Below are 22,534 nucleotides of genomic sequence, written 5' to 3'. Positions count from 1 at the left end.
CATCATCATCGTGAGCCACGAGAGCGAATCTCAAATGCTACATATGTCAAGAACCCCCCGTGTATCTGTGACTGTGCACACAGGTTTGCCTTGGGTGAGACAATCTACAGGGATCAGGATGCACATTTTGCAGTTGAACCAATTTTAAAGTGAAAATTCAGTAGGAAAATGCTTGGTTAGGGAAAGCAAAGTTCATGTGCTCAAATGGTGCGCTCAACATTGTGGAATTATCTGAATTCCTAAGATCTGTTTGGACCAATTGTCTTTAAGGAGTGGGTGGATAGGTGGGTGGTATTTTGTTTATATTTGAACATGCCGCAGAAATTGATTTTCTTGGGAAAGTCCCTTGATAAAGCAAATGTCATAGAGTTGATACTCCCAAAAAGGAGGCATTTATTCTCCCAGTCTCTGCTGACCAGCTCTTTCTGGCCTAGCCTGATCTGGTGCCCCTAGGGAGTTCCCTCAGGCATGCAGCTGTTCTGGAATGGCAGGCAGCCTTAGAACTTCCAAATGTTCCGGAGACAGTGACGGCCTTTGGAGTCACACAGATCTGGCGTTAACTTCTGACTGTGCTTCTTATGTAGCTGAGTGACTTTGAGCCAGTTACTTAACTCATTCACTTATACATTTAATTTTCATACACATCATGATCGAGTATCCATTCTCATTAGGTTCTGTCCTATGTGCTGGAGTCCAGAGACAAAGATCATTAGGTCATTGTGTTGAGCCCACTGCTGGTGGGTGAATCAATCACTTGTGATTTGGAATATGGAGTGATGCAGCCGGCCTGAGGTGCTATGGTTTGAGGAGAAGCTGCTTAAAAAGCAAACCTGGAAGGAGAGGGAGACAGGAGATATTTCCAGGGGAAGTGATTCTTGAAACTTCGTAAGTGAACAGTAGGAGTTAGCAAGGTATGAAAGTGATGCGGTGTGGAAAAACAGTCCCCACAGAGCCCGGGACATGGGGCCATATGGTGCCTGTGTGCAGACCCAGAAGGAACTGGTATGGCGAGAAAGAGTGCAAAGGGAGGAGTGGCGAAGGGGAGGCTGGAGATACTGCAAGGGTATTATCCTGAAAAGCCTGGAGATCACAGGCAAATATCAAGGAAGAGTGTGCCCTTTAAAAAGAATTTGCTCTAGTTGGCAGATAGGTAGATTGGAAAAGGTACAGGCAGGCCCATTAGGAAGCTCTTAACATTCTATCATCACCACAAGAACAGCAAAAACTTAAAGTGTTGCTATACTTTTACTATTTTCTAGTTCTTTCTCCTTTTCCATCCACCTAAGCCACAACCCAAATGTTTACATGTATGATGGGGATGTCAGGAGCACGAAGGAAACCATCTCGCACCCCTCTGGGTGCCTCAAGACTGGCAAATAATGTAACAAGCATCAGAAAGATTGATAAGAGCAAAAGCTATGTGGGAATTTAATAGCATGTATGTAAGTGCGGGGTACCCAGGGACCCCCAAGTTGTTATGGGAAAAACTCCTTTGTATGCTCTAAAGGGTAAAAGGGTCTGGACAGCTCTGTGCACAAAGGCAAAGAAAACAGACTGTTAGTGTGCTCAGTGATATCTTTAATTTGTGAAAGGAAAGAGGGAGGGAGAGAGAGAGAGAAGAGATAATTCCACATAAAAACATTATTCACCCCCGTGCAGGTAAATACCAAGCCAAACAGCCTCGGCCTAAAGCAAGGCTCTAAGGCCTGAAAGCTTGCCACAAGTCTAACGTAGTGTCCAGTAGGAACCATGGGAAGCTGGATAGGCAGGTTCCAGAGAACTGGAGCAGAGAGATAGAGATGTGAAATCCAAAACGCACCACGTAACCCACCATGAGGTCAAGTCAATGACTGCCATTGTCTCTGCCAGAATTTCAAATGTCTCTACCCTGTGTGTCTCCTCAGGTATCTCTCCTCTTTCTTCCACATCCAATATCTACTTACCTCACTCCTTCCCACCTACCTCTCCACCCCAACCTTGGAGTCAAGTTAATGACCCACTGGGAATTGTAGCCTCAGTCACATGCAGCTGCACGTGAGTGGGACCGAGGACATGGTGCTGACTCCATGTGCCGTCCTGTTTCTCCCTCTGTTGAGTTGCATTCTGGGACACAGATATGCCTCTCTTCATGAGGGAGACCCAGCATGAATAAGTCACCCACGTGGCTTTCGAAGTCATCTTATATAGCTTATAGGGCATATTTGAGGGAAAACAAAAGTATTTCTGCCTTCTTTGAAAAGAGATAGGGGATTAGATTCTCTTAGAATAGAAGTTTTGCTATAAACATCTAAATCAGCCTCCAACCAGTCTTAAGAGCCCTTCCTTAAAATCAAGCATTTGTCAAAAAAGACGTACTTTGGGGTGGCAAGTTTTTGCTCCCCTACAGTGATTTCATCATTTATTGTACAAAATGTAATCATAGCACATGCATTTCTTCACAGTCTGTTTTTAGTTAAGTACATCTTTGGTTATGTCTCATTTAGTATGTATAGACCTAAGATATTCTTTAACAGTGCATTTTTGTTATTTTTTACATTTTTTGCCTAAAAATATGGTATCCTATAATTTTAATGTTTATTTTCCTGATGGCTATTGAGTTTGAGTTAAATTGAATCACCTTCAGCCCAAGTAAGACATTTTTTCCCTAGCAAACCAATATGTACATTTGCAATGGAACAAGTTTCCTGAAACAATACTATACTGGTTAGATGTGGCACATTATGATCTTTTTTTTTCTTTCTCTTTTCCTTCTTTTTCCTTTCTTGTCTTTCTTTCCCCTTCTTTGCTCCCGTTGAATGTAGTTTGTGGGCCATTAAATTGATTTAAGGATCCACTCCCCCTTTCGCCATTCTTCTGCCATTTCATCTCTTGCCAACTCTGTCAGCTGGGGAAGATACTGAGCATGGACTCAGCATTTCAGAGACTGTAGAGACAATGGAAAGCAGAAGTGTTACCCTCACATGAAGCTGCCTTGGACTACAAGTCCCAGTGTTCATGCGGACTTCCTGAGCAGGAGCGTTAACTACGAACTAGGGATAGAACCGAGAGGGAACTATATAACATGGAAAGTAGGTGGGCTAAGGGAGAAAAAAGGGGCTCTCTTGCTTCTCTGGTTTTGATTTGCACCATTTCAGTTGAGGGGGACTTGGAGGAGATGTGTGGAGGAGAGAGATTTAGAGTCACTTAAAAGATAAATGTGGGTGAGAGTCACGTGGAGAGACTGCCCTTGGCAGAAACAATGGCAGCCGTTATGCTCTTTTATATTTTGCATCTCTTTTACTGTCTCAGACTTACCTGGCCCTCTTGCCCCTTCCTTAGTTCCCTGCCAGAAGGTCCCTTAGACTTATAGATGTCTGGGCCTCCACATTCCTGCTTTGGGCCAACCCTGTTTGTCTGGGTGATTTCACTGGAAAATTAACATCCTTTCTCTTCTCTCTCCTTGCACACTAATTCTATTAAAATTTTTTCCCATTAAGAGTCCCTTTGTCTTTATGTGGCAGATAGCAGGACCATATTTTAGAGTGTGTACCCCTCAAGAGTTTGGGAGTCCCCAGGTAACCGTTGGTCACTTGCAAACAGGTTATATAGAAATTAAATGAATTTGTTCCAATTCTTAACCTTATCATTAACTAAGGGTGTGACTTTGTGCAAATTTCTCAACCTTCTAATTTGCCCCCTCTCAAATATAAAGATAAGAATAGTACTTCCTCTAGGCTGGCTCTGAGGATTCTGTGAGTTGATATATAGGAGACATTCACAGCAACTACTCTACAGTAAAGACTTAACTGTTAGCTTCTACTATTGTTTATAAAATGGAAACGTCCTTATTCCTCAGGTCAGCAGACTGGGACCCAAGCAATCCCTTCCAAGGCTATTATCAGGGATTCTGTACTTAGACGTAAGAGTGAAAATAATTCCAGAACAGGGATGTAGTCAAAGGTTCATTTAAGGTAATGAGTAAAATTGAGAATTTTACTTGTAGGGTTTCCTAGCAATTTTACTGGCCAAGACTAGAAGCGTTTTATTACAGGACAACTCCGAAGGGAGACAGGGTGACCTGGGTGTGAGTCCCCACCCACACACTTAAGAACTCAGGATTAGACCTAAAAGCAGGCACACAGAAAAGTTCATAAAAGGCTTATTTATAAGGGAAATGAAAAAAGGGAGAACACAGAGAAAGATTAGCTGGTCAATATGTCCTATGAGTAAGCTGTCTGAGCTGACGCTAAAAGCAGGAAAAAACAAGAAAGCACAAGCCCATATGTTAGGTTGTATATCAAGCATGGCTGCTTAACTTGGGGAGGGTTCCCAGCAACCCTCCCTTCAAGGAAGGGGAAGAATCATGGTAGATTCATGGCATGATGGGAGTTGTAATCCTCAGCAGATCTCTTTGGCATGGGTGTAGGAGTGGAGTCCAGAAAACATCAGTAGGTGGAGTTCATTCAGGACATAGTGTACCTCCAACAATTTCAGTTTGCTGGAGACATTTGGAAGGCCCATTTCCTTGAAGCCACTTGAAAGAATAGGTATAAAATGGTACCCTGATTGATTTAACCAATAATGAGAACTTACTTAGATCCTGTTGTCTGTAGCATTCTTGTACTTTGAAGTTTTCTGTAATTTCATAAAGAGAATATAAGGTCATTTGTGAATGTTACCAGTACACCTGTAATAGCATGTGAAAATATCTAGTGTGAATGGGTTAAGCATAACAATGCATTATATTTACAATTATATAGTTGAATCAGTAATAAAAAATGGAACTGTGTTTGAATATTGATGTCTAATAATGCTTGGAGATATTTCTCAGTCAACAATTGCCACAAGTTATGATACCGTGCAAAGTTGAAGGGTGCTCAGAGACCACAGACTATTGAGGAGAAAAACCCATGTTGCCCATCCTCAGGGTTCATGCCCACCCTGTACATAAAGGCAAAATAATCAAACTCTAGTCTGCTCAAAGATTTTTTTTTAAAGACTTACTTATTTGTGGAAGAACTGGGGTGCTGACTAGAGGTGAGAGTATTTACCAGAGACAAGAGTGAAGAACAGAATAGGCAGATTTGCTGAAATACACTGCTGAGGGGAGCAGTGGGGAGGAAGGGAGAGGTCTGCTGAACCATGTGTAGGGTTACCTCCCTGGCTGTGGATCAAACTCAAGCCACAGAGGCTTAACCCATAGGCCATCAGGGAGACCCTGCTCAATGATTTTTAATTGGTGAGAGGTTCAAAAGTAATAGAGTGAGGTAAAAGAGTAAGAAAGAAAAGGATTTCAAAATAGAGACTCCAGTCTAACTCTATGATAAACCATCCCCCTTTGGGTAAATGTTTGGCCAAATAGGCAGGGCCCAAATTGGAGCAGCCAAGACTCAAAAACACAGCGATTAGTAGAAGGAATCCAAGGTACTGTTCTGGCAGGAAACACAAGCAAAATGTTTGGTAGGCCCAGAGGGCTGGGAGAGAAGGAAAGAATGTTCTACCCAAGCTGAAGGCACCACAAGGTCAACATGGCGGATGCTATAGTCTTTCAGAGAGTGGGATCATGCAGCATGCCAAAATGTGAAAGCCGGAAATAGAGTGGCGGGAAGGAGGCAGCTGAATGAGCATGTGGGACTTGAGCAGATGTAGGAGTGATCCAAGTGGGGCAGTGGAGCCCAGTCAGGAGAAATGGGAAGCCCCACTGAAGCAGAAAGCCCTTGCTGAAGGCCCATGTAAAATCTACATGGAGACTCCACTCCGCCCCTCAGTCCATGTTCAAAATGTCAAGATGTAGAGCAACAAGACTGAAGGTTCTCAGAATATTCTTACAGTTGGGTTCTCTAAGAAGTAGATGGAGTTTAATGTGCACTATGTTGATTTGGAGGTATCCTTGGGATATCAATATCCATGGAAGGGAAGGAGAGGACACTGGAGTAGGCAGACATAGAAATGAGCTTCCATGCAGACTCAGACAACCGTGGCTGGCCTATTCTGGAGCTAGAATTCAGAGTTGTCCTGGGTTGGGCTAAAATGGCCTGGGCTTTATCCCTATGGGTTGGCTTAGGGTGGGGTATGACCTGGGCAATGTGGCTTTTTGCAGCCAAGATGATGATAGCCAAGGCTCCCACAAAATCCTTCCTCAAGGGAGTTCTTGATGTTGCATCACAACTTGGCAACCAATCACTCTTGAAGCCCTCATTCATTAGTCTTGGTATCACCTGGGAGGCTGTCATAGCCTCCTCTTTACCCCACTCCTTGGTTTTTGAGTGGTCTTTTGCTTGTGGCAGGGAACTGACAAGAGAGTGGTTATGCCAGGAGAGTTCAGTGGAGGGGGAAGTTGGAACAGAGGAGTCCATCGGGCCCAACATGTCAGAGAAAACCTCTCATTTAGAATTTTGGAGATCACCAATATTTGGGAAGTCTGCCATACCAGCATATCACATGTGGGACTTCTACAGGGTGAGGTCAAAGTCTGTTGTGAAAAGGATAGGCAGGCAGAGATCCTCGCATGGAAGCATGGCTGAGGTGGAGCCCAAGGACCTGTAGGCTTCCTCTGGTATCCAAGCTGGCCAAGCAGGTTCTGGTGACATTCCAGAGATTCCAGGAACAGCTGTCTGGAGGTTATTAACACAGACCACAGTTCAGAACCCTGGATGTCTTTACTCCTAGGATGAATGTTGCCCTGAACAGGATCCCTTCCCTCAACTGAAGACCCCTTACTGAGATGTGAAGAGACTTCTTGGTTAGTGAAAGCTGAACAGGCATCATTACTAGATTCGATACCAATTCTGTTGGTATCAGCACTAGTAGATGTGATGGATGATAGGGCAGAGATTTGGAACACCTTTATAATCTGGGCTGATTAATGGAAGTACATGGGGTGGGCTGGGAGGGCCCAGAAACCAGGAACAGGACCATGGGCTTCAGCCACCCAGAGGCCGAGCAGGTGGGTGATCGAATACACAAGACAGGGGTTGGAAGTACAGGGTATCAGGGGGTTCAAGCAAGGCATCTCTCCAGAATAGGGAGACTAATGATAGGAATTCCTGAAGCTGATACCATTGAGCAGTCAAAGGGAGCTAGTCAGACTTGAGCTAGGCCTTCAGTCCCACCAAAGGAATAGAGCAGGCTAAGTCCCTGTGCCAGTGGTTCCAGTAGGGAAAACCTAGCACAGTCAAAGGAGTGTTGGGTGTGGATTTAATGAAGGGACTATTGGCAGAGGCATGGGTATACTTAAGAGAATGAGTCAGGCCAGTGCAGATTTCCGGGACTAGAAAGGGTGGGAAGCCTTTATCATTCCTAGGCCTGGGGAAGCAGGGACCAGTGTTACTGGAACCCATTGGAGGAGCTGGATGAGTAACAGCAGATAAAGGGGTACAGTCACTGCCAAACCATGGCCAGTCAGGGAGAGAACAAGGTGAGTGGCCAGTCAGTAAAATCAGTCCCCTTATCACTTGCAACTTCCATTGGTTAAACCAGAGCACAGAGAGCAAGAATGCTCAGGAAGTGATACAGTCCAGAGAGATTGGCCTCCCAGGGCAGAATATAGGGTGGAAAAGGCAGAAAATGGATCTTAAAGGACAATGGAGCATGATCAGCTCAGTCTGTTACCAGAATAAAGGCTTGAGCTCAGGTGAGCCAGCTTCACAACCAGACTGTAAGGCCAGGACCAGAGTCACCTCCACTTATCAGCATTTCCCACCCTCACCCCCATGTGGCTCCAGTATGCGTGATGGTCAGGTGACTATATCAATAGGAGTGGAATCCAGCAATAAACAAGCAAGATTTGCAGCGAGGTCTGTGGCTATAGCTGGTCTAGCTCAATTTGTCCTGCTCTCCTTTGTTAAGAGGTTTTCCTACGTGCATACGTGTGAGCTGACGGTCAAGGACCATGACTGTTGACTGTAGCCTGGATTCTCAGGAGCTCCCTTGGCCCGGCCTCTGCCTGGCCCACACAGCAGCCCGTAGTGAGCCACTGGGGCTGTAATTTAACTCTCAGTCCATTATGTGACTATCTATGGTCTCAGCATGTTGCCCTGGCGCTGTCTCGCCCTGGAGACCCTATTTCTATTCTATTGTGCTTGCTCACAGATGGTAGCTGTAAAACTGGCAAAATAGGTCTCACTGTTTAGAGCCTGTCTGGTTAATCTCAGAAGTCACGTTTTAAAAAATAGCACTAAATCGGTTCTCATATAAACTTTATAACTTGCACTTTGTGACTGGTGTCTTATCTTTTGACATTTCTGAGAAAAATTGGATGTGGCTTCATTTTATGAGCACTGGAACTGTAGAAGCATTAGCAATTGGCTCAAAAGCTCTTTCTTGTCAAAATAGGATGATAAATAACCTTGGCAATGGGAAGTAGGGGGCAGTTCAGTGTACCTTGGGATACCTCTTTGGACACCCCACTTGCTGAGGATCCTCTTTGGCTATTTAGAGGAAGGAATACCTGGCGACATTTTATGGTCCCAGTAACTGTCTGAGAATAAATGTCATTTGCAATTTATAGACAGGAAGCTAAGACACAGTGACAGTCCTGAAAGTAAGCATTATAGAGTCAGGGACTATTGCCAACTCTTTAAATAAGCAAAATTATTTCTAATATTTGAAGTTGCATTTACAATTGAAATAAAAGATTATTAGTCATTCTCAGTAGGTGTTTTTTAAAAACTGCTAAATATAGGCCAACTACCTAACACAATGAAATAACCTAGGAGGAAGTAAGACTTCGAAGAGCCACGTAGATTTAAAATGTTGGATGATACTTACTTGCAGTAAACACAGCAGCCTGTCATTAGAGCTCAGAAACTTTATTTGCCCTATAAAGCAGTTTCCAGGAAAGTTTTCTTGGAAGCCACACCTGTGTTTTTTTTTTTTTTTTTTTTTTTAAAGATTTATTTATTTATTCGTACAAAACTGGGGTACAGGCCAGAGATGCGGAGGGTGAGAGAATTCACCAGAGACAGAGTGGGGTGCAGAACAGGCAGATTGACGAAGTACACTGCTGAGGGGAGCAGCGGGCCGGCCAGGAGAGGTCTGCCACGCCATGTGGTCACCTCCGGGGCAGGTGGGGATCGAACTCATGTGGAAGTAGCTTTTGATTCTTAGTACAGTGCTTTATAGTACAGTGCTTTAACCCACTGCGCCACCAGGGAGGGTCCCCACACCTGTGTTTTAACTACACTCACTCACAGATACCAACTGTACTGAAGCTTTGTCTAGGGCTAAGTGAAGTGACTGAAATCCGGGCATTTCAACAAAGACAGAAATGGAGAAAGATATAAGCAAATCGCCTGTTTTACATATGCCCTTTCCTTATATTGTCAGAATGCTCCTGATTATCTTAACAAGTATTTGGAAAATGCTCTCCCACAAATTAATTTCATTTTATGATTGCTAAAATTTAATCATTTTATGATTCTTGTCAACTTCCAAATTCATGTCAATCTTCTACGAAGAAAGAAAATCCCAGAAAGTCATCATTGTAAGTCATAAACACTACTGGATGGACTTTTCTACAATTTCATAGATATTTCCCATAGAAACATTTCCTTTTTTCAAGCTACTAGAGGGACATAACAGGGTGAAGTCACTAACATGACTCTATCAGCCTTACATTTGGGAGGAATAAAAATAACCTTGTTTCACTGGAGCGTGGAATTTAATTGGCTCCCGATCTTTCTCCCTCATGCATCTGGTGGCCAGTACTACAGTAGAAAATTTTAAGCTAGAAGGAGACATAATCCAATTAAATTTCCTTTTAAAAATGTCAAAGCAAATAAACCCAGGGCCCATTAGCTCACACACAGCTTTGCTGTTCTCACCGGGCAGCTGCTGTTTACTGGGTTTCTATCCAGTACTGTCTTTGCTCCCATTGCAGGGGTGTGTGATTTTACAGATCGGCAGCTATATTTTTTCACCATTGATGAACAAGTAATTTGTTGCCAACTTTTTTTGACATCTTAAGTAGCTCTAGTGACAGCCAGCTTGGAAATGTCATGTGACTCTCACAGACAATGATTCCCAGCTATTTTTGAGTCATGCTTTGGTTTCATTGTTGAATTTCACTGTGTGTGTCTTAGTTCTTCTTCCAGCAAATGTTATGTGCACATATTGTTTATGCTCCAGATTCAATCAAGTGTTGTTTTCAGGTTGGGGACCATCTCTTGAGTTACCTGGAAGTCACATTAGATGCTCTGAATCCATCCACAATTTGTCAGGAACTTTGTTCCAAGCTGTGCTGTGACTTTCACGGACATTTGATTAATGTTGATAAATGAAAAATTGCATAATGTCTGACTTCCCCTAGGGACAGACTTGGAGACAGGATTTATGTGTGGATAGCTTTTTGGGGAAAGTGAAAGGAACATTAGCAAGGTAGTGGGGAGTGAGAAACGGAAGAGAAAGAGCTAAGTTAGGGCATATTATACAAGTACCAATGCAGATTCTAGGGGCTTAATCCAGAGAAACACGGATCCAGTGGTCCACATGTACCTCAGGGTTATCCCACCCAACGTGCAAAGAAGCTGTGGTATTCATCCATGAACTCATTGTTTGACGACTGCTCCTGAAGTAAGGAGTAGAATTAATTTCCAGGCACTTGTGGCATGTCACAGGCACAGCCACAAGTGGGTCTCGGAGGCCAAAGAAGAGCTCTCAGGGAAGGGAACTTGGGTACTGGTTGTGGCAGTCAACCTGGTGTGTGCCAAAGTGGAACGGGTGAGGATGTCAGGAAGGGCACCGCCATACACAGACACTGTAAAGATCCCAAACACCCAGCGCTGGGGGTTGCTGTACAGCAGAGCTAACTGGCTCATGCCCCTCAGGGTGTGAGGGAGAGACTGGCGTGGATGGTCTCTGCTTTTCTAAAATTATCATACAGTTACTACCACTCAAAATTTCCATGCACTGCTTGGAAGACAATGTGATCTGAAGTTTCCTTTATATTTTGTAGCCAAGTGTGAATAAAAGGTTAGTGAAGAAAAGCGTATTTTAGCTTACAACCCTGTAATATTTGGGACATTTGTGGATTGATCGTAGTCAGGCAGTAGTAATTTAGGCATTTCTCGTGTCACCAAACACTTTTTCTCAAAGAGCTTGGTCATGTGATCCCTTTACATAGAGTGAATTAGAGCAAGATTCTGAAGAATCCTTTACCTTCTACTTTCTTGATGCCCCATGCCCTCCTCTGAGTCTTTTAAATTTTGCCTCCCACTTCTTCCTTCTTTGGATCCCAATTTGACTCCTGTTATCCTTTTAAACTAATACTTGTAAAAATGCCTACAGCTGAGGCTTGGCTACAATTCTGATAGCAGTTCCAATATGTCATATACTTTATTGCTTTTGTATTGAAAGATTCTATTTTAAAAGACCTATTAGGGACTAATGATTTTGAATGTATATATTTGTGCTATGTTCCTCTGCACCAAGGTCATATTTAAAATACTCCTTTCATTGGTAGACTGGAGAAACAATAACCAAGTAGCCCGTTTGGATTTTTAAAATTAAATTTTTAACTACGTGTAGAAGGACCTATTGCAGCAATAGTGCTGCATACGGTGCAATCACTTAAAATTTCAGTGGTTCACAGCAGCAAACATTTATTTTTCCTGCCCTTGGGTGTAATGGTCAACTGAGCTTGGTGACAGGCCCTAAATTGGGTCCAGTCTGCTCTCTACCTGTGTCCTTCTGGGACCAGCAGACCTGTTCTTGTGGAGATGCAGGAGAAGAAGAGACCAAGTCAAATCACGCGAACACACTAGGGTAAGAGCTTATGGTACAATCACCAACATACATAGGATCAGGCCAGTCGTGTGGCCAAACCAGTATCAGGACAGAAATACTCTATAGGAGGTCCTACCAAGTCACAATGCAAGAGTGTGGGTGTAAAATCCCAATGCAGACAGGGATGAAGAATGTAGCGCAAGAATCCAGTCTCCCACAAAGGCCTTAAGATCTGACAGTAGATGGTAGAAAAGCTTGTTTTGAAAATAAACTATTTACAAGAGCTTATCTCAAGACAGAGAGCAATTTGATGGTGTGATTACAAAACTACAGTTTGAAGTGTGGTTCTAATAATTTGTTTTTCTTCTTAGAGATGTGAAGATGAGTGGATCGGGATGCCATCACCTATTCCTGTGAAATATATCGATTATTTCTCCCTTATAAAGGATCTGTATGGCTTGGAGGAGGACTAACCATGCCAGTTTTCATTAGCTCCCTTTGATTTCCTTCCCTGATTTTGACAACTGTATTTCAATTTTCAAATACAATTTCATATTAAAAACAAAGAAGGAACAAAGTTCATATTAAATTGCAATCCATAAACCACAATCTCCTTTTGTCATTTTAGTTTCTCAGAACATCATATTATATTGCTGATGTGCTAACACTATTAAAAATGCCATTTAAAGAACCACTGAACATTTTTATTATATGTTTGATTTATTAGTACTGAAGAATCTTATGGTAATTTTCTATTCAACATAATTAGATTCATTACAACACAAAAAGAAAGTGACTTTTAACAGCTATACAGGACAATATAAAATCAAATTACATCAGAGCAATAAACTGTGGTTCTCTTAAACATTTGTGAAATCTTTTTGACACATTTATTATTTATATAATTAAGTTTTATATATTACTTATATAATTCACCTTATCTAAATCCTTAAGCCTCTCTGGAGTGAAGGTATTTATTTTCTGAAATTTACAAAGCTATTTGGAGAAAAGGACTCTCCACCTCTGCAAAACACACACAGAAACACAATTTGGGGAGAGGAATTGAAACTCATTCAGTGTTTATATTTTTAATGTCCTTTATATATGCAAAGCTTGCTAACTTGGAAATATATCCAAGTTATTATTATAGTATTATTATTATAGTATGACCAAAATATATCTAAAATATTTACAGATGTTAATACTGAAAATTTATTTAATTTTTTTTTTTATTGAGGTAACATTGGTTTACAAACCTGAGTGTGGTTCAGAGGCACAAGATCATATCGCCTCAGATGCCTGTCACCACACCAAACCCAGAATCCAGGCACCTGTAGTCCTTCACCATAGACCATTATGACCCCTTCCCACTGTGTTCCCTCCTCCCTCCTTTTATAGTGTCAATTCCACAGTCAGATGTGAATGCTGAAGGTTTTGAGATATCTTTTTTGGTTAATTCTACACACACACACACACACACATCCACCCTGCCCACCAAAGAGGCTTAAACATTTTAAGAGTACATGTTTCCCTCCTGTATTTAAATCCTACTTTTATTTGTCTTCTAGGTCTGTCCATTGTGATTCTCAGTAGAACTTGTATCATGTAGTGTATATTTAGTTAAAAGCTGTAGGCATAAAACTCTGCGGATTCATTGAAAGAGGTCTGTCCCAATCTACCCCATTTTTCATTGTTGACTGTTATATTCTCAAATATGATGGAAGACCATGCAGAAGGGACTGTACCTTTAACCTTTCCAGGATGACTCTAAAGAGAATAGGAATAGAAAGCTCCTTCTAGCTCATTGATTCACACCTTATTTGTCACTTCACTTTGTCTCTCAAAGAGCAGACGTTTTTTGGCACTCAGATGCAGAATTTGCATGACAACAATGGCTCTTTCAGTTTTTTATATTAAAATTAACTATATATGTAATATATAACATACATATATATATGAATATATGTGTATATGTAATATATACATGCATATACATGTGTGTATATATGTATATATAACTAGGAAAATTCTGTATGTGCCATTTTTAGGATAGAACATAACAATAAGTAAGGGTACTCTTATGTATCAGAACCATCTATCCATAATTTTGACTACTTGATTTTTGTCGCAGGTTTGTATGTGTTTTTTGTTTTTGGAAGACATTGACAGTGCCAAGACATTTTGTCACTTTAAGATTTTCCATTCCCCAGAGAGCAAGCTTTTAGAAAGATGACATTTTCCTGGAACTTTTCAGACTGATATATTTGCCATTTACCTATTCCACTCTTCAGTTTTCTTTTCCTTAAGGTTTTAAACAGGTAGATAATTTAGCTTCTCTATAGACTTATGATATAGTTTGAGAAGTGGAAGGAGAAAAGTAAAGGAAGCAAGCCACTGATGGGCTTTTGTGTCTGTAATGTGAAAACTGCCTCTTCTATCGCATAGATGTATGTCACTTTCATAGATATATGTCACTTTCATAGATGTCTGTCACTTTCCTAGTTGTTCACAGTTCAAACTCACTATTAGCAATTAAATGGCTGTTATAGGAATCATGCCGATAAACATGATACATTGCAGTCAAACAGACATTTTAAATAATTATTCTTTTATAACAGTCCTATACTGAAGGAGATTTATAATTTAGAGATAATATCCCCATTAGTAAAGTTTATGACCCAATAAATAGTTCCCACTAGTTAATAAATGCCAAAGCCGTAAAAACAAAGACTATTAATGTAATAGAAATTCTGTACCTCCCTCTTCTGCTGGTGGTCTCAGGGCACTGAAGGGAAATGCTATCTTAGGAAAAACATTTATCCTCGTTATATAAATATCTATGAACTGTCTTACAGTCCATCTGGAAATCTCCTAGCCCCCCTTGGTCCCAGGTGGTCCCAAAATGCTGATGCATTTCTGCTTAGGTTTCAAGCAGTAGATAACTAGTTTTCAGCACAAATAAAACCTGTGACACTAATCTAAGGGGGGAAGTAGGAAAACTGGCTTGAATTTCTGCCTGCTCTTTTCCCTCTGAAAAAGGGAGTTACTCCAGAGTAATGTATTTTTTTTTAAACATTTCACCACCTTGCATATACTTCAATTCTTAGCTTCCCCTTTCCACTGCAAAAGAGAAATCCCACATCTTGTCATTGTTCAGGATAATTTTTAGAGGCGTTTCACAACATTTGCAAAATGTGTTTTTATTTTTAACTGTCAACATCTCATTTTGATGGAAGAGCAGGCACTGTCTATAATCTGTGCGAGCTACAGGTTAATATAGGTCCATGTTTTATACTAAGAATGCATCATTTTTCAGTATTAGTATCTGGGGACTGTGGGAATGGTTAATAAAGTCACTCCAAATTATGTCTTTCATAAGAACCTGATTAAAAACTGTTAAGTTCACAACAAAGTGGTTTGCTGAGTCATTGATATAAAGTGTGGGTGTTATTAGCAGATTAATTTTGTGTTTTTTTCCCTCCTCCTCCACCCCCCCCCTTTTAACTATTTGGACTTAACTATTTGAAAAGTAATATATATATATGTATACACACACATACATATTTATGTCTAATGGGGTGCTGATAAAATGTTGGGGTTCAGCGGAGTGGGGTGCTCTGAGAAAAGTTTTGGCAGAGTTCTCCTTTCAGCAGCGTGCTACAAGCTTGCCAAAGAGCTGACATTTTCACAGATGCAGGCAGGTGAAGGTTAAGTCCAGAAGGGCAGATTTTTTAGAAAAAAAGAAAAAAATGTGCTTGCACAGACATAAGTGGGCAGAAAGAACTGCCCTTTGCCAGAGTTGTTTGATTACGTGTTCTTTTTGGGGTGAGGGATTCATTCCTTGGTGGAATTGTAACCTGTTGTTAAATCAACACTTCTAAGGTGGGATGGGTTAATGTTTAAGGATTGGCGATTCTCTAATGGCCCTCAATCCCCACATCCCCTCGCCTACAGATATTTTTCTATAGTAGTTCTTTGTAATGACTAAACATTCCCATATCCTCACCTCCCAACCTCCCAGTCCACTTCCATAAGGATTTTTCATTTCTATAACTGGTTTAATGACAATATTTAATGACCTTCATTTTCTGGTCTGTGACAGCTCAGTCCCAAATTTTCTGCTCTAAGCCTTCATGAAGTCTATTGATTGAATTTGATGCTTACTAAAATAGTTTAAATTTTTAAACAATAAAGGGATGAGCATTGTCACTTTCAAGAATAGTCATAACTTAAACATTTTGCCTTCCTTTTATACTGCATCTGATCTAGTCAATGTCAAGCAGATCATTTTTGATCTTTGTTTTTATGCCATCCTGTTTGAAGTTTGATCGTTTGAGGTTGTAGACTTTCCAGACTTCATGGGCAATTCCGTCATGAGTTTAGGATATTTAAATTGTCTTTCCTTCTTTCAAATAGCAGGGGACTATTGATTGATGAACAAAATGAAATCTTTCTAAGTTAAAAAACTCTTGCCTCTCAAATTGGATTTATCTTAATTTGCATGAAAACTGCTTCATGAATTTCCTTTTGTTCTTCGTTACCCTGTCCCATTCTTTATGATTTTGCTAAAGTTGCACAGTGGGAATCTTTGATACCAGTTAATGAAATAGTGGGGTTTTACAAAATATTTATGGTGTTTAATGATGTAATGTGGAGTCCATTGAATAATAAATGTTCCCAATCATTTGTATATTCTTTTTAGTTAAGAATATAGATTTCCCTAATTTTGAATGCCCTACAGAATTTGTCTGTAAATGGTCTTTCAAACAAACAACTTTCAAATGATATTAAACATATTCTCAAGTGATGAGTCTCTGCCCTAGTATTTGTTTAGGCAAAGTTTGAATTGGTTCAAGTTGAAAGCAGGTTAAGACCTTTCCGAAAATGAGTCTTTTCAAGTTGACTGAGCATGTTCAGAGACACTGAGCTGTTCAATTCCTAAGAGAATGTAACATGTAGAAATGGAAAACCCACTGAGGCAAGATCAATGAAGCTATTTAGCAAATAAACCTGGAGTGATAATGGACCAAACATCATTATTACCAACTGTAGCACTGACTGTGCAATTAGTTTAAGAGAAATTGTGATTCACCCCCACTCACCTTCTACCAGGTTATTTATTGGTTTAAATAAACATTTTCATTCAAGGTCAATTAAATTCCCTAACGCTGAGTTCTGAGACCAGAATATGCATCTTCTTTGCTGTTGTTCCTGGTCCCCATCAAAATTCCTTCCAAGGGGATTTTCGAGCCCATTATGTGTCTGTTGTGTGACACAGGAGCCCAAGGGTCAGCGCTGCTGCTCAGAAGCAACTTGTAATGGCTGAAAAATGTGGCCAATGAAAAACTCCATGGTGGCTCTGCAAGTAGAGAATTAATGACTGGCTGGAATCAGTAGGAGCCTTTACTTCTAAATACTCATTAGTTTAAGCAGTGGGGCCTGATGTTATGCATGTTAGTGAGGGAAAAGGGGACCGCCCCTCCCCATTGTCTATTTTGAACAGAATATGCACATTTAACTCCAAGTGGTGAATGGTTCAAATGCTTCAAACCAACTATTCATCAATCTCCCGGCTTCCTGAACAGCACTTTGCATCTGTGTAAAGCCAACAATAGAGGAAATGCTTGTTATAACCCCACTATAGTATTATAATCCAGAGGGGCCAACAGCTTGGTGAAAAACACAAAATGCTTTCTCTTTAGAAATAGTTTCACCAAAGTCATCTCTGTGTTTCCTTTTTCCTACTTTGCCTACCCAAGAACATCTGACAGGAACAGGAACTGGATAAAATTACTTTGGCCTGCTTTTTTCTCCCTTGCTTCACTGTTCTTCATTATTGCTGTGAGGGCATTCATTGCAAACAGAACAGGAGCTGAAAAGCCATTCCAGATTGTTGCAGATATCCTGAGTTTTAACTAGGACCAGAGCTTGGAGAGAGGATGGAAGTTGCAAGACATGACAATTGCAGAGGGGACCGGGGATAAATGTAAGGACCACATGATGGAACTCACTGTAAAGTGCTTGAACTTCATCCTAGGCCAATGAGAAGTTACTGAAAGATTTTAATCTAGAAGTTGCAAAGATCATCTCTGCATTTAAAGATCTTTGGCTGCTTTGTGGGTGTGAGTGTAGTGTTGAGAAGTCTGGGAGGCTGTTGCCAGAGAAATTATGGGTCGTTTGGACTAATGTCATGTGAGTGAGATGCTGAGGTTAGTGAGAATTGGATAGATAAGTGACACTTGTAAGATGTTGGAGACTAGGGAGAAGAAATCAAAATGATGATTGCATCTTTTTTTTTAAACATCTGTTTAAGCATACAATAACTGGGATTTGGGCCAGAGGTGTGGGAGGGTGAGAGGACTCACCAGAGACACAGTGGGGAGCAGAACAGGCAGATCAACAAAGTACACTGCTGAGGGGAGCAGTGGGTGGGTCAGGAGAAGTCTGCTGCGCCATGTGGGTCAGCTCTCTGGCTGGCGATCAGACTCATGCTGCGGTGGCTGCAGATAGCTTGATAGTCTTGAGACTTTGCCCCTTGTGCCACGAGGGAGGCCCTGATTTGGTTATTTTAATCGCTGGGTAAATAGTGTTGCTGTTTATTGTGCTGGACTAAATTTATTGACTAAAAGATGTGCTTAATATTCATCACTTACCCTCTTTACTAAATGAAAAGCTTTAGTGATGTCACCTCTCATTTCTGATATTAATTTCTCTATTTTTTTATTTTTCCAGATCAATCTGGCTACAGTTTAATCAGTTTTATTGATCTTCTCCAAGAAACCACTTGTCATTTCATTAACACCCTCTAGTGTTTTTCTTTTCTATTATGATTTCTGTTCTGATTATTATTATTTCCTTTTTGTACTTAATTGGATTTAAATTGTTTTTCCTAATTTTGTAGTGTAGAAGCTGAAGCCATAGACTTGGTCACCACTTCCTTTTATACCTAATGCAGGCTTTTCATGCTCTACAGTCCTCCAAAACATTGCTTTAAAGATATTCCATAAATTTTGATATTTTGCATTTTCATTTTCATTCAGTTTATGTTACAGGACAGGGAGAGGAGCATCACAGAACCTCCAAACCTACCCACAGTAAATAGGTTCTGCCATCCACCGCCATCAAGACAAAACATGGAACTTTAATAAAAAGAGATTAGGCCCTCCCTGGTGGCGCAGCAGGTTAAAGCACAGCAGTGAGAAGCTAAAGCCACTTCTACATGAGTTCGATTCCCGCCTGCCCCGGAGGAGACCATATGGTGCGGCAGACCTCTCCTGACCCGCCCGCTGCTCCCCTCAGCAGTGTACTTCGTTGATCTGCCTGTTCTGTTCCCCACTCTGTCTCTGGTGAAGCCTCTCACTGTCCCTGAGCCTCTGGCCTATAACCCAGTTCTGTATGCACAAATAAATAAATCTTTAAAAATGAATAAATAAGTAAAAAGAGATTAATAGAGTTAGTGTGCAATACAGAGAAGACAAAAAATATAGTTTCTAAACCAAACACCCAAAGTCACCCATCCCCTCGTGGGTAAAAGTCCACCCAAAAGGGACTGGCCCAAAGCAAGGCCTGAAAGCCCGTCACAAGTCTAAAGTACCTTCCAGCGGGGACCCACAGAAATGAGTCAGAAACAGCCAGACAAGTCTGGGAGAAAAAGAGTAAAATCAAAATAAAGCTGCCATTGTTAACCCCCGCACGGGTCTCTCACCCACATCTGTTTCAACCAGTCCAAAACTAAATTACAAGCCCAGTTTGTTTACATGTCTCTCTGCTTCCTGTGCCTCCTCCAGGTCTCCTTCTGGTTCTTCATCCTGCTTCCTTCCTTCTTCACTGTCTTCTCCCCACTTATCCCTGCTCAGCTCCACCCTCCTTCGGGTGGGGCAGGGAATCTGGAATCTCCCCTTTTCCTGGGACCACCCTGTTACATTACTTTATTTGTCTTTGATTTTTCATTTGACCTAAAAGTTAATTAGAAGTATGTTATTTAGTTCAAACATTTTGGAATTTTCAAAAGAAGGTCATCTTTCTGATGAGCTCTAATTTAATTTAACTCCCTATTGTCAGAGGTTATGCTCATATAACTTTTAACTTTGCTGTGACTGGTTTTATGACTCAGAAATATGGTCTTTCTTCAGAAATGTATCATATGTCCTTGATAATGTAATGTCCATGATAAATATAATGTGTACTCTGCACTTCCTTGATAGAGTGTTCGAGAAGTGTCAGTTATGTCAATTTTCCTATTGCTGGTAATATTGTTTGCTCTATAATCTACATTGTCTATAAATAATGCCACTTTAACTTCCTTTTCGTATTTTTTCTTTTTAAAAATTTTTTCACCTATATGTGCTTTTACTATATAAAAGTAGTCTTTTTTGATAGGCAATTTGTTTGGGTCTCTTTTTTTTCCCCAAACCATTGATAATTGCTGCCTTGTAATTAGTGTATCTAGGCTTTGTATTTAATATAGTCACCAACATGATTAGATTTAAATCTATTACTTTACTATTTCCTTCCCACTTGTCTACAATTTTCTTTGTTTCCTTTTTTTGTTCTTTTGACTCAATAGAAAAATTGCCCCATTTTGTCTCCTCTTTTAGATGTTAGCTATTAGAGAGGAAAATCTTTTCTTCTACCCTCTTGGGTTCTGTCCTTGGAATCCTGGAAATTAAGACCTAAGAAACAGATTAGCCAAAACAAACAAACAAACAAAAACAGATTGAATTAGAAATTCACACAAAGAAATGTAACTCAAGTTGCAGTTAGAATTTGGGGCTTGTTTACCATGTTAATAATAGACTGGGTAGGGAAAAGAGGAAGTTTTGGAGGAACAAATGGCTTCATAGAAAAGGAAGAAAATGTACACTTACAGAAAAACAGGTGACTTTTTGGAAATATAATAGGTCCTCAAGATAGTGAAAAGAAAATATAATAATTTTATGGCAGTGCATTGGGTGTGGTGCTGACTTCTCTTGGAAAAGAGATTAGAGTTGTTCTCAGGGAGATTTATGATGATTGAGTTCTTTTGAATGGTTCTGACTTTACACAGGTACAGGATTTTAGTATTTCAAATGCCTTTAGCTCCAAATCAATTTTATGCCACAGTGGCTTATTCTGTACCACTTCATTATAGCTCTTCAAATTGTTATCTTATTGAGATTTTTAAGGATTTACAGGATACATTTTTAACTTGACACATCTACCTTTTAGTGATGTCATGCTATGGTATAAGAATATACTTCTACTGTAAAGTAAAATAAGAAACTCAAAATAACAGTACTATTTCTCCGCTGCTAGGTTTTGTGCTATTGTTAAATACTTCTGCATATGCCTTAGACTTTACACCACATTGCCATTTTCCTTTAATAGTCAATTATCCTTCAAAGAGATTTAACTAAAAAGAAAAATATATATAGATAATTATGTACCATTTCTTGTGTTATATGTTCTATTGTGTAGATCTTTATTTCCATCTAGTATCACTTTTCTTTTTTCCTAAAAAAATATCCTGTAACATTTCTTGTAGTGCAGGTCAGCTGGTGATGAATTTTGCTTTATTCCTTTATGTCTCAAATACCTTTATTTTCCCTTCATATAGAAAGTTATTTTCACAGGGTATAAATGTCAATGTTGAAACTTCTTTCTCTATGTTGAAACTTCTTTCTCTTTTTAGTTTCTATACTTTTTCTTTACATTGTTTCACATGAGAAATCTATCAATTGTAGGATTTTTGTTCCTATGTTTGTAACATTTTTCTCTCTTTGGCTAATTTCAACATATGCTATTTATTATTTGTTTTAAGAAATTCGTGATGATCCCTGTCTTTTTTTTTTTTTTTTTTTACTTAGTTTTTCTTAAGCTTCTTGGACCTGTAGACTTAGAGTTTCTATAAAATTTGGAACATTTTTTTTCCTGTATTTTGTTCAAATGTTTTAGTTCCTGTCTTTCTTTTCTCCAGGTATGACTCTGATTGCAGGTATCTTAGACTGATTAAAGTTGTCCTACAACTCACTAATGCCAGGCTTCTCTTTCTCCTCTGTATGGTTCACTATAGACCCTGTATTGAGAAGTCTTCAAGGTCACTAATAATTTTTCTGCAACATATAACCTGCCATTAATCTTAATCTTAATCCATTTTCTTTCTTATCTCATGTATTGTAGATAATGTTAGATTTTGTCTTTTTTATTTTCTATGTCCCTACTTATTATGTTAAGTTTTTCCTCTAGCTTCCTTTACTGACAGGATACAATTATAATAATGGCTTTAATGCCCTTGTCTATTAATTCTATCATCTATGCAATTTCTCTGTCAGTTTAGATTGATTGAATTTTCTCCATATAGTAGATAATCCTGCTTCTTTGCATCCTTACTGATTTCCATTAGATGTCAGACATTTGTACTTTCACCTTGTGGGTGCTAAATATCATATTACTTTTTTTCAAGTGTAATTGATGTACGCCATTTTATAAGTGTAAGAAGTACATGTTGATTTAGTACAATTATACATATATACATTTATATATTGCAAAATGATTACCACCATAGCAATAGCTAATACCTCTGTCATGTTACATACTTAACATTTTTTTTTGTGATAAATTAAGATCTAGTCTATTAGCAGCTTCAAAGTTTATCATACAGTATTGTTAACTGTTATCATTATATTGTGTATTAACTCTCCAGGGTTTAGCTACTAGATCTAAGCCTGTGCCCTTAAACAACATATTTTATATTTATATAGTTATATTCTTATGAACAGTCTTAGGCTTTGTTTAGGGCTGTGATTAAGTTATTTGGAAATTATTACATCCTTTCAGATCATGCTTTTTACCT

The 22,534-nt window shown here is 39.8% G+C and overlaps 1 protein-coding gene across 1 annotated transcript in view; it reads left to right on the top strand.

The window, feature by feature from the left end:
• Window positions 1-12,306, top strand: part of EFHC2 (EF-hand domain (C-terminal) containing 2) — a 188,107-nt gene extending 175,801 nt beyond the window's left edge. The window contains exon 15 of the mRNA XM_012730279.1: window positions 12,075-12,306. Coding sequence (XP_012585733.1) covers window positions 12,075-12,176 — 102 coding nt within the window. The 3' untranslated portion in view covers window positions 12,177-12,306. The remainder of the gene's footprint in view (window positions 1-12,074) is intronic.
• The last annotated feature ends 10,228 nt before the right edge of the window (window positions 12,307-22,534 follow it).

Source organism: Condylura cristata, unplaced genomic scaffold (assembly GCF_000260355.1).
Source record: "Condylura cristata isolate star-nosed mole 26May11 unplaced genomic scaffold, ConCri1.0 scaffold00027, whole genome shotgun sequence".
Lineage (NCBI taxonomy): Eukaryota > Metazoa > Chordata > Mammalia > Eulipotyphla > Talpidae > Condylura > Condylura cristata.
Note: the sequence above shows the minus strand (reverse complement) of the source record. Positions and strands in the feature narration are given on the sequence as shown.